The 16,498-nt window shown below is 42.4% G+C and overlaps 1 protein-coding gene across 1 annotated transcript; it reads left to right on the top strand.

Moving 5' to 3' along the window:
- The first annotated feature begins 242 nt into the window (after positions 1-242).
- On the top strand, positions 243-5,615 carry LOC136515999 (uncharacterized). The gene is made up of 6 exons (XM_066509425.1): positions 243-1,372; positions 1,586-1,598; positions 1,700-1,702; positions 3,805-3,867; positions 4,372-4,431; positions 5,052-5,615. The coding sequence occupies exons 1-6, from the start codon at positions 243-245 to the stop codon at positions 5,613-5,615; spliced, it is 1,833 nt and encodes a 610-aa protein (XP_066365522.1).
- The last annotated feature ends 10,883 nt before the right edge of the window (positions 5,616-16,498 follow it).

Below are 16,498 nucleotides of genomic sequence, written 5' to 3'. Positions count from 1 at the left end.
ATACACAAATCTTGTCTTTTTTCTAAAAAATTGGTGCTTGGTGTTGAACTGTTGATAGAGGGCCAGAATCAGGCAGCCAGGTGAGATTTTCTTCCTCTCCCTAACCTCTAAATCTTTGAACTGCCATAAAACCGTTCGCCCCTCCATCAACTGTTCCTGATGCCGTGATTCTCACTCACCCGCCATAGTGCTGTGCTGCTGCTGCAGGTCGGATCCCCACCACCGCCCTCAAAGGCCACGGGATGGAGGTGAGGTGTACCTCCAGCAAGAACCCGCGCGTGGTGAGGCTGCCCGACGAGCTGGTCACCGAGATCCTCGCGCGGGTGCCCTACCGTTCACTCTGCCAGTTCAAGTGCGTCTCCCGGTCATGGCGGCGGGGCCTCAGCTCCGAGCCCGCCGTCCTCCGCATGTGCCCCCAGACCCTGGCTGGCTTCTTCTTCCACACCATTCCCCCCGGCCGCTCTTGGTACGTCCGCCACTTCGTCAACGCGTCGGGGAGAGGCCCGCCCATGGTCGACCCTTCCCTGTCGTTCTTGCCCCCCGGCTACTCCGACACCGGCTTCCTCGACTGCTGCAATGGACTTCTGCTGTGCAAACGCGACGATATCCACCCCCAGCCCCAAGCCGCATATAGCTGCTTTGTCTGTAATCCGGCGACGGAGAAGTGGATGGGTTTGCCGGACCCAAAAGTGCCGGTGAAAATGTACTGTCTCCGCATCTTCCGCTTGGGTTTCGATCCAGCCATGTTCCCCCACTTCAGAGTGTTCATGCTCGACAGCGACCCACGCCCCCTAATAACTTGGGATCATCAAGTGACGACAGGAGTGGAGATCTTCTCGTCGGAGACTGGAGCGTGGTCGTACAGGCAGAGCGAGTGGGGTGACCGGGCCGTGGTAGGCTGGGGCTCCGTCTTCTTCAACAAAACCCTGCATCTCACAAGCCCTGGTTCCTTGTCGTTGCTCACGGTGGACATGGACGGGAGGGCTTGGGGGAAAATCAACACTCCACATGATTTTTGCTTCATTGGGGTCTCTCAAGGACGCGTGCATGCTGTGCAGATAAGGAACCATCGACGTGACGACGAGTCTATCGGTATCTGGGTTCTTGAGGATTATGCAGGACAACGATGGACCCTGAAGCATGCAGTCAATGCGATGCAGATGTTTGGAGCACGCCCTAGAAGCTTTGGGGACTCTTACTCCTTCCTGGTGCATGCAGTTCATATGGAAAATGGCTTGATCTTCCTGACTGCAGGCAAGCTAAGAAGGCTCATGTCTTACGACACGGATAAGAAGAAAGTGCGTTTTATCTGGACTCTTGGAGCGAGCAATCTGTCCGCACACCCTTACGTGCCTTGCTTCTCAGATTGGCCGTTAGAAGGACATTAAAGTTATCATCACAGAGATGAACTGTATCTGTAGGTATGCAAGCCTTCCGAGTTTCGATCTGTACCTGTACTGTCTACTGCCTAACTATTGGAATGAAGAATGAACCTACTTTGGTAGTCTATTTGTTTTCTATGAGGAAAATTTGGTTACTCTATGCATTTGCTTTCATCTATAGATTGCTCTGAATGTCTTTTTAGATTCCTGTATGGAGTAATTTGCAATTTGCCCTGAAGAAGTTGGTAGCTTATGCCTTATGGCCAGCCCGCTTGTCTGTTTGATTAGCAGTACTTCTGTACATGCTATCTGTGCAGCAGGTACTGGCTTTGACCCAATCAGGTAAAGTCTTTTATATACACACACCATCCGTCATCCTCGTATCATATAGACTAGAGTACATTGAAAACGAGTCTGTCTAGTCAATGACCATGTGTTTCAACAAAAAGTAGCACATAGTTGTTTGCTAGCTATAAAACACACAATTTATAACAGAGCAAAAACCATATATTTTAGCATAAGTTAACACATGGTTGTTGGTTGCTTGCATAACACATGATTTCTAAGAGAGAAGAAACCATGTGTTTTAGCACAAGGTAACAAACATTTTTAAGGAAGGCCCACTTAGAGGAAATCTGTTATAATTTCTGTGCAACCAAAGTTGGCCCATTAACTAAAATGATAAAATGACCCGTTTAACAGCAGCAGCCCATAAGAGAAGTCCAAAACCATGAATACATAAGAATATAACTAAAATTATAAATTGACCCATTTAACAGTAGCAGCCCATAACAAAAGCCCAAAACCATGAATACATAGGAATATAAAGACTTGGGAGAGAAGTCAACCAGAAACAGATCTACGTGGGAGAAGCCTCTGCTTTGCTCACGCAGGGTAGGGGAAAGGGGGAGACGTCAGATTGCAAAGAAGAATAGAAAATTTCAAGAAGAAGAACTAAAAGACTGATCCATACCTCATCAGCAAAGGTTAGTATTCCAATCTTTTGAATCTACTTTCTAAAAAAGCAACAAAAAACAATAGCAACTCATACCAAAGACTAGGAGAATGTAGATCCATAGAAAAGACATCACGCAGATCTGGAACAGACCAGCCACATTGCTTGTGGTAGATCTCTTCAAATAACACATTGAAAGACCTGAATCTGATAGCACCACAGGAAGAAACCAAAAACATGACAATACTTCACAACTTGTACAAGAAAACAATCCTCAAATAATTATAGTATCAGACTAACCTCTCCTTCATAGCCGCTCTTGAAGCTCCACTGTTATTGCTACCATCACTTCCTACCTGACCACTACCACCTGATGAAGTCAAACCTTGACCAGAGAGGCATTGCAACACCTATAACATCAGACCAAATAAATATAAAGTTATCCATATGGATAGTATCTACATATACTAGTTTCATTTTCCATGTGATATTATCACATTGCATGTACAAACAGACCAAGTGGTGCTGCAATCAATGTTGACTTGTTGAGAATAATCCTATTCCTAAACATTGCCTACTTAGTCAGGAACAAGTATTAAAAAACAACGCTAACAGAAAAATATTATCACATTTTTCTAGGCCAATTTTCTAAAAGCAATTCTGCAGCCACATCAATAAGCCACTCTAAATCCTGTCCCTGTTCATCAGAGAACTACTAGCTAGCTAGCTCTAGTTGCATAAGAGATGGAAAATTGCAACTAAGGTACTGGTGCACACCTAAAAACCGAACAAGCAACTCCTTCGGAAAATCGAAGATGCAGAGCAGTAGCTTCTAGAACTCAGGGCCAAACTAAAAACAGCAGCCAAGCTGCTGCTGGGACTGCTGTGCTGTTCCTGCACAAGACAAGCATAGCCACACCACTCAGCAATCCTCAACTAAAATTACAAATATATCTCTTATGCATTTGCTATATTACTATTGTAATTAAATTACAGAACCAAAATAAGGAAATTGCACATTTGACATAGTGCAACTTGTACTTGCTGCTAATGCAATTATACTGTACATGTATACAATTTAAAGATCCAACTCATGCAACTTGTACACGCAAAGCAGGGCAAAGGGGTAGAGATCAGATCGAAGAGGAACCACAAACCTCAATAGCCAAGGTTAGTACACCGATCATTTGAATCTAATCTCCTTGTGTGTGTTAGATGCTTGAAATATGTAATCATGAGAAACCTTCTAACTGTCAAAACATGAAATCTAGATGTTATAACAGAACATGAATTTAGAAAGAAGAATAAGGTAGCAGGAAATGCCAGAGGCACAATATCAAATTCAGAATTACGAGGAAATGATTCACCAAGAAGAAAGCAACAATGATGTAAAATTACTTCTAATTCAAAACAGTTGACACAAACAATAAATAAATGAGAACTAATGGCTTCTTTATTTTCTTGCAGGTTTCAATTGCTTCCCTTATGCAACTAATACAAGCACCAGTCGAGTTTGATCTACTACTTGAGGTAAGAAACACAATTCAATGATGCAATGAAAAGCTATGTAAGTACTCAGCTGCTTGCTTTTCTTTATGAAACAGAATAATATGTATGTCACAACAAGTAGATGTGATGATTATCCAACATCAGTGAAGTCATAAGTAGCAATTAAGGAAGTGCAGTCCGCTCCTTACCAAATATTTGCAGACACAAATTATTCCAGTGACCTTTCAAATACCTACAGATACAAAAAGGTGAGCAAAATCATTGCTTACAATAAAAAATGTCAACATAAAAAGGTTGTTTTTCGACTAAAATATATTTCAATGCAGGGAGGCTATACTGAACTTATGATGGAACAGATCAGGAACTCTCAGGAAGATAATCAGACTGACTGGAATACGTAGGTAAAATTTATAGTACCAGCACACAAAAATTATAATTCAGACATATGTAAATTACACACATATGTGCAATGTAATTTCAGCATAACAGTACTTTAATTTCAATGCTTCATTATAAACTGTGCAGCAACATGAAGAGATGCAAGGATCATTAACAAAGATGATACTTGGAAATGACAGGAATGAGGTAAAACTATATTATATATGATTGCCAAACTAGTTGTGTTATATTATAAATGGTAACCATTCTCATTATCAAACAAATAAAACAAAATATGAGACTTGAAGATCTAGATAGAATCTTTGGACCACAAACTGACTGGTCAATATCAGAGTCAAGGCTGTCATATGAGGTACATACAGATAGCTGAGCCAATTTATTTACATTTATAAGCAATACAAATATGCACTGACATCAAAGTAAAACTTATCTTTGCAAAAACAAGATGGAGAAATGACAATCGTCGCTGATGATGATGGAGCAACGACAAGCATAACTGATGATGATAGATCTGAAATTCAACAATACCATTGGCAAACTGATGTATTCAGTAACATGGACATTGATGAGGTACATAAAAAATGATCTCTTCAACTATTTCAGTCCACACTGAAAAAATTTGTATTATAAATCACATTACTCAAAAACTGAGACTGCTGCTAATATATTTACAGGTGCATCATGAAAATCAAGATGACCAACCAACAATGGGAGAACATGACTTGAGGATTATAGCAGTAGAACCAACAAGTTTAGATATTACATCAACAGTAACAAATGATAATGAACATGTAAATGGTAGCTAGGAACTGACGGAGGAAGAGATTGAAGAATTCATAAAAAATGAGCAGGTTACAACATCTGAAGGCAATAATGCACCAATCAGCAGCAAGTACACCCCACAGCTATCGATGGAATTTAAGAGTAGGGATGATGCTCACCATTTCTTCAACTTCTATGCGTTCCTAGCCGAATTTCAAGTTGCTATAACACATACGACAAGAACTCAAAGTAAGAAGAGAAATAATGAGGTAGTCAAAGTGACAATGAGATGCACTCGTCAAGGAAAAGAAAAGGAACCAAAGTGTTTAGAGCAAGAAGAAGCTGAAGTAGACAAGGATGTTGGAAAGAAACCGGTAAGGAGAAGGAAAACAAATGTTCAGCAGAAGTCAGATTGTCCTTGTGTTATGATGGTGAAAGAAGAAGGAGGTGTATGGAAGGTTAAAACTCTTGATTTGGAGCATAATCATGAGCTATGCCCTGGAGATAGGGATCAGCTATTTTCTGGTCACAAGTATATGATAGAAATGGAAACAGGATTTATCAAGACTCTAAACGATAACAAGATCCCGACTAGAAAGATGGTTTGAGGTGTGGCAAAAAAGTAACTAGATTCAGGAGGTTCATAGGTTCAGGAGATATATAGTAAACACTGACCTAACAGAAGACGAAGAAGAATTTACCTGCATATGTGTAAAATTCAGCAAAGATGGGATACTCTGCTCTCATATCCTGAAAATAGTCATTGAAAAGGAAATCAGCACAATTCCAGACAAATACTTCTTAGACATGTGGAGAAAAAAGGATATGAAGGTACATATTAAAAGACAAGAAGAAGAAACAGTTGCAACAAGCTCATTGTTGAGATTCAACATATTATCCAGGAGATCAACAATACTGAATTCAAAAGGATCAAAAAATAAGAAAGCCGTGGAATACCTTATGGCAGAATTCGACAAGATGGAAATCAATTTAGATAGAATTCTATCTGCTCAGCAAATAGGTGAAGCACAAAATGACCAGCAAGGAAATGAAGGAGAAACTATAACGGCACAAGCTGGAGATCCACAGACTGAAATAGATGATACAGAAAGAATTTAGGGAAAGGGAAGGCCATCTAAACCTGTCAGAATGAAGACACATGTAGAAGAAATAAAGAAGAAACTGGTGGCAGTAGGAAAAAAGAAAAAGAAGAAAACAAATGACACAGATAGTGCATGCATAAAATTTTAGGACATACAAATAGAATTTAAGTACATACAAATAGAATTTGAATCCAAATGCAAAAATTCTTATTTATGTGAACTAATAATGTTTTGTAGGCTCCCCAGTGAAGCCAAAAAGAAAGAAGAGGAAGGAAACATCAAACGGTAGCACTGATCCCGAAGCCACAACACACTGAGGACACGGTGATCAAAGACATGCAGCAATTCATGATGATCAGTAGATAGAAGCAAAATTTAAGTAGCCAATATATTTATGTAATTTAAGTAATGAGTAGGATGTTACAAAAATTAAATTAAATTATGCCTAGATCTAACATTACATATGCTAAGAACTACAATTGCAGTGCCTAATATCTGCAATTTACATTATCGGTGATTGCAATTGTGTAACCGAATTTTATGTCTTGTTTTCATCAGCAGCAGGTAATAATAGTAACAGAGCAATTTCAACTTCTGTAGATAGCTAATACTACTAGTTTCCTCCCACTTACCTACCCCACCATACAGACTTATAGAATATAAAACATGCCAGCGATCTAGGACCAGGACAGTAGTGGCCTAATGTCACACCCGAAAAAATTTCATTTTCTAAAATAGCCAAATTGATTTATTTAAGCAATTTTTGTGAGCATTGAACCTAGGGAAGCAATGATTTTTATGGAATTAAAATCAATTATAAGGTTAGTAACCTGTTGAGGCATTCATGCTACTGCACATTGTTTTTGTAGTGATTAGCTTTGACTAAAATTTGAATTGGATTCAAATTTACCTTGAAAATGATATTTGAAAATTTTATTTATAAAAAGAAAAAGGAAATTTCTTTCCCTTCCCTCCCTTCTTCAGTTTCGGCCCGCTGGCCTATTTCCTCCGCCAGCCCAGCTCGGCCTCCCCCCTGGCGCACCGCACCAGCCTAGTTCCGCGCGGCCCAGCACTGCGCGCATAACCACTGCCGCGCGCCCTACGCCGCCCTCAGCCACTGCCAACCCGACCCCGCCCGTCATAGCCACCCCCAACCTCCCGCTCGCCCTGCGCTTGGTCCAACGGGTCAAGCCGCAACCGCTGCTCCACTTCACGTCGTGGGTGCGTCCTCCCGAGCGCCCGGCCTCTACAAAAGGGTGCCGAACCCCGCCGCGCGCAACCCCTGTTGTCTCTCCGCTCCCTCTCATGTCACCCGTGCCTAAGGAAACCGCCACGCCGAGGATTGCCGTGTTCCGCCGACCGTCTCACCGCGTGGACAGCCGTCATCGAGCCGCATTCATCCCTGATTGAAGTCGCGGTGAGCTTCGCCTTGTTCTCCTCTCTCTCCCTAGAGCCTTAGCTGCGTGCGCCGGTGTGCTCTCACCGCTGGCCATGGCGGCCATCGCCTCAGCCACGTCCTCCGGCCGCCTTCTCGGCCTAGACGAGTTCACGAGAACCCCCTCCATCTCCCGGTGCCCTCGGTTGGGAACACCATGGCCTGTAGGCCTTGTTTTCCCACACGCCGGTGAGCTCTCGCCGCCGTCAGTGGCTGAGCCACCGCGGTTGCTACTGTTCTGGCGCTGGCGTCACCTTCTCCCTCCCCAGATCTAATTCGTGCCGCCCGATCTTGATCCAACGGCTCTAAGAGGCCGATACCCCTTAGCGGGTAGATTTGCTAAAGAGCCCTCCTGGTTTCACCTAATTGAACCCGCCATCCCTAGCACAGTTTCCAGAGTATGCTTTCTCGATTTGACAACGTAAAGTGCACTGTTTTAGTCCAAAATACGTTTTCAGTATTTATAGAAATGCCACTAGATTTGTTTTGCTCATAAAAACTTTGTTTTAGCTCTGAATTAACCTGTTCAAATTGCGTTAGCTTCGTAATTTCATAATCTATGTGTTAGTACAACTGTTAATCAAGTTTGAAACTTTTAAATTTCATGATTAGGTTTAATTAAATAAAGTGCTATAGAAAACCCCATTTAATTCATAACTTTCGCGCTTTAGCTCTGATTTTCGTGAACTTCGCGTTGACGTGATCATAGCGAGACGTAGATTATTTTTGTAAACATTTTATCTTATTTTCTATACTATTGGTGTACTGTTGTAACAGTAGGATTGTTTGCTTTGCATGAATGCCTATGGAATGTTGTATGTTGCCGTGTTAGTCGCGTTCAGACGGTGAGGAGAACGTTGGAGATCAAGAGTTCTTCGACGACCAGCAGGATCAGTAGTAGTTTGTGAACCAAGGCAAGTATAGCATGGGCCTACCTTGATGTCCTATTCACTTTAATCATTTACTCATGTGCATGTGTCTAACTTTGATTACCATAAGGACATTCTAGTCATTTGATGACATGTTCCCTTGACTCCTATGGGTAAATTGCATATGGGTAGATTGCTAGTGCTCTAACTGAACATGATCTATACAATGGTTAATGGTTCTATGGAACTAAAAGTATAACATGATTTATAACAACTGATCCATAGGGCAAAGGTGCAAATGACTTTTGATCATGTTGCTCCCGGTCCTCCATAAGGACTTATCTATCGGCAAAACCTGGGAGTGATAGTGCAACCGTGAGAGTCATATGGCTCTGACTTTAGCTCAGTAATAGGACCTTTTCTAGCTAGTTAGAGGTTACCTTTATGGCGCAAAAGGGGCTTGCCACGTTAGGTATAGGGCTACCTCTTTTCCTATGTGTATAGCCACGATGGATATGTGCCATAGGAAAGGGGGGTTCCTACATCTGCCTGCCGAGGAAACTTAGCGGCCCTAACTTGTTAGAGAAACCTATGAAATGGCTTCATAGTGTACCCTACCTGCTCACCTTGGCAGTGACATGGGAGTAATTAACCCAGGCATATGGGAATTCACGACTCATGGTGAATGTACACCACCTCTGCAGAGGGTTACAAACTATTATAACAGCCGTGCTCACAGTCATGAGCGCCCTGGAAAACTCACAGAATAATTGGTTACTCATTGTGGTTCATTTATGATGGTATACGATGATAATCTGATGCGAATGATTCTGATATATGATTATGTGGGTATAAATGGGAGTTTAAGCATAACTTGATAATACTTGGTAATAAAATCTTGACTTACTAAAAGTGCTAACTGCAGTAAACCAGTGTCATCTTTTTGAGCTGCATAACCCCATGTTATCTTGTTAAGTACGGGAAGTACTTATGCTTGTTTATTTCTATATTTGGATAAAAATCTCGGATGGGTAACAAATGACAACGTGTATGAGGAGTTTCCTGAGGATTATTAGGCTTGTGGTCAACCAGTTGACCTTCCCTGTGATGGTGTTCCACGAGAGAGAGTTATCTTTTATTTTCCGCTGTGATGTGTAAGACTAAGTTATATTATTATCGTGATGTAAAATACACTGTGATGATACTCTTTTATAATTTGTCAGCTTGTGTGTGTGACTGATCCCTGGGCACACATGAGTTAGTGTATTCAATTTTATCCTTAAAATTGGGTGTGACAAATTGGTATCAGAGCCGTGTTGACTGTAGGACGCAAGCCTAGTTAGAAATGGTCGTTTTAGCATCTTGGCTCCTCTGGTTTCTTGCTTACTGTCTTATTCTTGTTATTTTATTAAAACATTTATGCTTTTCATACCTTAATCTATTATATAAAATTATTGATTCTAATTCTATCTCACTTTAAATCTATAGATGTCTCATAACCCGAAGACCGCCCGCCTTGGCACTGCTGGCTACCGTGCCTTGTTCACCCCACGTGCTCCATAGGTGGAGAAGGAGATTGTGATCATCTCTGACGATGAGGAGATGGCTACCTCGACACCTGCACCTGCTCCTACTCTAGCTGTCACACCGGTCTATCCTACTGTAGCTACCCCAGCGGAGTCATTAGCTACTTCACCTACACTAGTGCCATCCCCAGCTGTCCCTATGGTGGATAAGGAGAAGCAACACTGTTTCCTTAAGGGACTCTATGATTTACTACAACTTCAGCTGATGTCCAACACCTACCCTAACTTTTAGTCTTTGGTGAACTGCGCTATTGTGATTGATGATAAGCGTAGAGAGATGGAAGCCAAGAAGAGGAGGCTTCAAGGGCAAGCTTCTAGAAGTAACACCCGCCCGTGTGCCTATCCCCAGCAGGGTTTTCAGCAAAGAAATCAAGGACAATCTAACATGGGAAACCATGGTCAGTATCCTTAGCGTAACCAGTTCCAGCAACGCCCTAAGTACCAGTAATAGTATGGTAATCAGCATCCCCCGCAACAGACTGGCAATCTAGCAACACGCTAGGGACCATCCAACAATGCTCCTGTGAAGAGTGGTACACCCAATAACCCCAATGCATGCTACCGCTGTGGAGAAGTAGGTCACTATGCTCATCAGTGTCCAAAGAAGCAGAACCAGCAAGCTCCTCAGAACCAGACTGGTAATCAAAAGTTCAACGCCCGACCACCTCACACTACGAAGGTGAACTATGTGTCATCTGATGCTACTCAGGAGACGCCCGAGGTCATGTTGGGTACGTTCAGTGTCAACTCTATCTCTGCTATAGTACTTTTTGATTCCAGTGCTTCGCATTCTTTTATTTCCCAAGCTTTTGTTAGAATGCATAGCATACCTTTGTGTGCCATGAAAAACCCCATACTAGTAAATTCACCAGGAGGTAGTATGCCTGTTTCTTATTAGAGTCCCTCAACTAGCATTTCCTTTAGGGGGTAGACTTCAAAGTAAAACCTATTGTGTTGAGAACAGTGGGAATTGATCTTATTCTTGGAATAGATTGGATGAAACAACACTAGGCAGTTATTTAGTGTCAGGAAAAATCTGTGGTTGTGACATCACTCAATGGAGATAGAATCTATGTAGAAGTGGTAGTGCAAGCTCAGCCTATAGCCACTGTGAATCAGTTGAATGGTGATGCCAATGAACAGGATCGTGTTATGGTGGAGTTCCCGGATGTCTTCCCTGATGACTTGCCAGGTATGCCACCTGACTGAGACATTGAATTCATTATTGAATTATTACCTGGAACTGCACCAATAGCTAAATGTCCATATAGAATGGGGGTTAATGAATTAGAAGAGCTTAAGAAACAACTAAAAGAGTTGCAAGAAAAATGTTTCATATGCCCTAGTTCTTCCCCATGGGGTGCACCTGTGATCTTTGTGGATAAGAAGGATGGTAGTCAACGGATGTGTGTAGATTACTATTCACTTAATGAGGTTACAATCAAGAATAAATACCCTTTGCCTAGGATTGATGATTTGTTTGATCAGTTAAGAGGAGCCTATGTGTTCTCCAAGATTGATCTCCACTCAAGATACCATCAGCTTAAGATTCAAAACTCGGACATACCCAAGATAGCATTCACTACATGGTATGGCTTGTATGAGTATACCGTTATGTCTTTTGGATTGACCAATGCACCTACGTACTTTATGTATATGATGAATAAGTTGTTCATGGAGTTTCTGGATAAATTTGTGGTGGTATTCATAGATGACATACTAATATTCTCCAAGACTGAAGAAGAACATGCTGAACATATAAGGTTGGTCTTGCAAAAGCTTAGAGAACATAAGTTGTATGCCAAGCGGAGCAAGTGTGAGTTTTGGTTGAAGGAGGTCTCTTTTCTAGGTCATGTTGTCTCCAATGGTGGAATAGCAGTGGATCTAGGCAAAGTACAAGATATGTTGAATTGGAAACCACCAACCAATGTAAGTGAGATTCATAGCTTTTTGGGATTGGCTGGATATTATAGGAGGTTCATAGAAGGTTTTTCCAAGCTTGCTAATCCTATGACAACTCTGTTGGAAAAGAATGCTAAATATGTATGGTCGGATAAATGCCAGGCAAACTTTGATGAGCTAAAGAAGAGATTGACTACAGCTCCAGTATTGATTTTGCCCAACATAAGCAAGAACTTCTCTATATATTGTGATGCATCCCGTTTGGGCCTTGGATGTGTGCTTATGCAAGAAGGAAGAGTGGTGGCATATGCATCTAGACAATTGAGGAAGCATGAGTTGAATTACCCTACTCATGACCTGGAATTGGCAGCTATGGTACATGCTTTAAAAATCTAGAGACATTATCTAATTGGGCATAAGAGTGATATCTATACAGATCACAAAAGTTTGAAGTATATCTTTACCCAATCAGATCTGAATCTGAGACAACGTCGTTGGTTAGAATTGATCAAAAACTATGATTTGGAAGTGCATTATCATCCGAGAAAGGCAAATGTTGTAGCTGATGCACTTAGCAGGAAGAGCTATGCTAATGGACTTGGGATGACATTTATGTCAGCAGAGTTGTGTGCTGAAATGGAGTATCTCAACTTGAGTTTTGTCACTAATGTAATGGAATTGGTGATAGAGCCTACATTAGAGCAAGAGATACGCAAAGGTCAATTGGAGGATGAAAAACTAAAAGAGATAGCGGATAATGTAGTGCTTGGAAAGGCATCAGGATTCAGGATGGATGAGAATGGTACTCTTTGGTTCGGAAAAAGGATATGTGTACCTAAAGTGAAGGCTATCCATGATGCAATTCTGCAAGAGGCCCATGAGTCTGCTTATTCTATACATCCTGGAAGTATGAAGATGTATTTGGATCTCAAGGAGAAGTATTGGTGGTATAGTTTGAAGAGAGATGTGGCAGAGTATGTGGCTTTGTGTGACACTTGTCAAAGAGTGAAAGTTGAGCATCAAAGACCTACAGGGTTGTTACAACCAATGAAGATTACTGAATGGAAATGGGAAGAAGTTGGTATGGATTTTATCGTAGGTTTGCCCCACACTCAAAGAGGTTATGATTCAATATGGGTAATAGTGGATCGACTCACCAAGGTTGCTCACTTTTTACCAGTCAAGACTACCTATACGGGTGCAAGGTTAGCAGAGTTGTACATGGAAAGAATAGTGTGCTTACATGGTGTTCTCAAGAAAATTGTGTCGGATAGAGGCACTCAGTTTACATCGCAATTCTGGCATAAAGTACATAGATCTTTGGGGACAAAGTTGAATTTTAGTTCTGCTTACCACCCACAGACTGATGGACAGACTGAAAGGATCAACCAAATTTTAGAAGATATATTAAGAGCTTGTGCACTATAGTATGGTAATAGTTGGGATAAGAGTCTACCATATGCAGAGTTCTCATACAACAACAGTTACTAGAAGAGTCTCAAGATGGCACCTTTCGAGGCGCTGTATGGACGTAAATGTAGAACACATGTGGTCTGGAATCAGACTAGTGAAACTCAAGTGTTTGGACCCGATGTCCTTAGAGACGTAGAAGAACAAGTGAGAATGATTAGAGACAATTTGAGAGTGGCTTAGTCCCGATAGAAGAGTTACGCTGATACTCGCAGAAGAGAACTAACTTTCGAAGTTGGAGATTATGTGTACTTGAAGGTGTCACCAATGAGAAGTGTGAAAAGATTCAATGTGAAGGGAAAGTTGGCACCAAGCTATATAGGACCTTTTAAGATCCTAGAGAGACATGGAGAAGTAGCCTATCAATTGAAACTGCCTGAATGTTTGATAGGTGTGCATGATGTGTTCCATGTTTCTCAATTGAAAAAGTGTTTGAGGGTACCAGAAGAGCAGATTCCTTTGGAAGAGCTTACTGTTAAGTAAGATCTTACATATGAAGAGTATCCGATAAAGATCTTGGAAACTATAGAAAGAGTTACAAGAAGCCGAATTATAAAGATGTGCAAGGTGCAGTGGAATCGGTATATAGAGGATGAGGCTACTTGGGAAAGAGAAGAGGATCTGAGAAAGTCTTATCCCCAACTGTTTGAGTAAGCAATCATCTGAATCTCGAGGACGAGATTCATCTTAAGGGGGGTAGAATTGTCACACCCGAAAAAATTTCATTTTCTAAAATAGCCAAATTGATTTATTTAAGCAATTTTTGTGAGCATTGAACCTAGGGAAACAATAATTTTTATGGAATTAAAATCAATTATAAGGTTAGTAACCTGTTGAGGCATTCATGCTGCTACACATTGTTTTTGTAGTGATTAGCTTTGACTAAAATTTGAATTGGATTCAAATTTACCTTGAAAATGAGATTTGAAAATTTATTTTTTTAAAAAAAGGAAATTTCTTTCCCTTCCCTCCCTTCTTCAGTTTCGGCCCGCTGGCCTATTTCCTCCGCCAGCCCAGCTCGGCCTCCTCCCTGGCGCACCGCACCGGCCCAGCTCCGCGTGGCCCAGCACTGCTTGCCTAACCGCTGCCGCGCGCCCTACGCTGCCCTCAGCCAGTGCCAACCCGGCCCTGCCCGTCAGAGCCGCCCCAACCTCCCGCTCGCCCCGCACCTGGTCCAACGGGTCAAGCTGCAACCACCGCTCCATTTCGCGTCGTGGGCGCGTCCTCCCGAGCGCCCGGCCTCTACAAAATGGTGCCGAACCCCACCGCGCGCAACCCCTGCTGTCTCTCTGCTCCCTCTCGCGTCGCCTGTGCCTGAGGAAACTGCCACGCCGAGGATTGCCGTGTTCCGCCGACCGTCTCACCACGTGGATAGCCGTCACCAAGCCACGTTTGTCCCCGATTGAAGTCGTGGTGAGCTTCGCCTTGTTCCCCTCTCTCTCCCCGTGCAATTTATTTCTCATTTTGAGGCTTCTAGAGCCTTAGCCGCGTGCGCCCGTGTGCTCTCGCCGCCAGCCATGGCGGCCATCGCCTTAGCCGCGTCCTCTGGCCACCTTCTCGACCTGGACGAGTTCGCGAGAACCCCCTCCATCTCCCGGTGCCCTTGGTTGGGAACACCGTGGCCCGTAGGCTTTGTTTTCCCACACGCCGATGAGCTCTCGCCGCTGTCAGTGGCTGAGCCACCGTGGCCGCTACTCTTCCAACACCGGCGTCACCTTCTCCCTCCCCAGATCTAATCCATGCCGCCCGATCTTGATCCAACGGCTCTAAGAGGCCAATACCCCTTAGCGGGTAGATTTGCTAAAGAGCCCTCCTGGTTTCACCTAATTGAACCCACCGTCCCTAGCGCAGTTTCCAGAGTACGCTTTCTTGATTTGACAACGTAAAGTGCACTGTTTTAGTCCAAAATACGTTTTCAGTATTTACAGAAATGCCACTAGATTTGTTTTGCTCATAAAAACTTCATTTTAGCTCCGAATTAACCCGTTCAAATTGCGTTAGCTTCGTAATTTCATAATCTACGTGTTAGTACAACTGTTAATCAAGTTTGAAACTTTTAAATTTCATGATTAGGTTTAATTAAATAAAGTGCTATAGAAAACCCCATTTAATTCATAACTTTCGCGTTGACGTGATCATAGCAAGACGTAGATTATTCTCATAAACATTTTATCTTGTTTTCTATACTATTGGTGTACTGTTCTAACTGTAGGATTATTTGCTTTGCATGAATGCCTGTGGAATGATGTATGTTATCGTGTTGGTCGTGTTCAGACGGTAAGGAGAACGTTGGAGATCAAGAGTTCTTCGACGACCAGTAGGATCAGCAGGAGTTTGTGAACCAAGGCAAGTATAGCATGGGCCTACCTTGATGTCCTATTCACTTTAATCATTTACTCATGTGCATGTGTCTAACTTTGATAACCATAAGGACATTCTAGTCTTTTGATGACATGTTCCCTTGACTCCTTTGGGTAAATTGCATATGGGTAGATTGCTAGTGCTCTAACTGAACATGATCTATACAATGGTTAATGGTGATATGGAACTAAAAGTATAACATGATTTATAACAACTGATCCATAGGGCGAAGGTGCAAATGATTTTTGATCATGTCGGCCCTCCATAGGGACTTATCTATCGGCAAAAGCTGGGACTGACAGTGCAACCGTGAGAGTCATATGGCTCTGACTTTAGCTCAGTAATAGGACCTTTTCTAGCTTATTAGAGGTTACCTTTATGGCGCAAAAGGGGCTTGCCATGTTAGATATAGGGTTGCCTCTGTTCGTATGTGTATAGCCGCGATGGATATGTGCCATAGGAAAGGGGGGTTCCTACATCTGCCTGCCGAGGAAACCTAGCGGCCCTAACTTGTTAGAGAAACCTATGAAATGGCTTCATAGTGTACCCTGCCCGCTCACCTTGGCAGTGACATGGGAGTAATTAACCCGGGTATATGGGAATTCACGACTCGCGGTGAATGTGCACCACCTCTGCAGAGGGTTACAAACTATTATAACAGCCATGCTCATAGTCACGAGCGGCCCGAAAAACTCACAGAATAATTGGTTACTCATTGTGGTTCATTTATGATGGTATACGATGATAATCTGATGCGAATGATTC

The sequence above is a fragment of the Miscanthus floridulus genome, chromosome 17, assembly GCF_019320115.1.
Source record: "Miscanthus floridulus cultivar M001 chromosome 17, ASM1932011v1, whole genome shotgun sequence".
Classification (NCBI taxonomy): domain Eukaryota; kingdom Viridiplantae; phylum Streptophyta; class Magnoliopsida; order Poales; family Poaceae; genus Miscanthus; species Miscanthus floridulus.
This window is presented reverse-complemented; position numbering and strand designations above follow the sequence as displayed.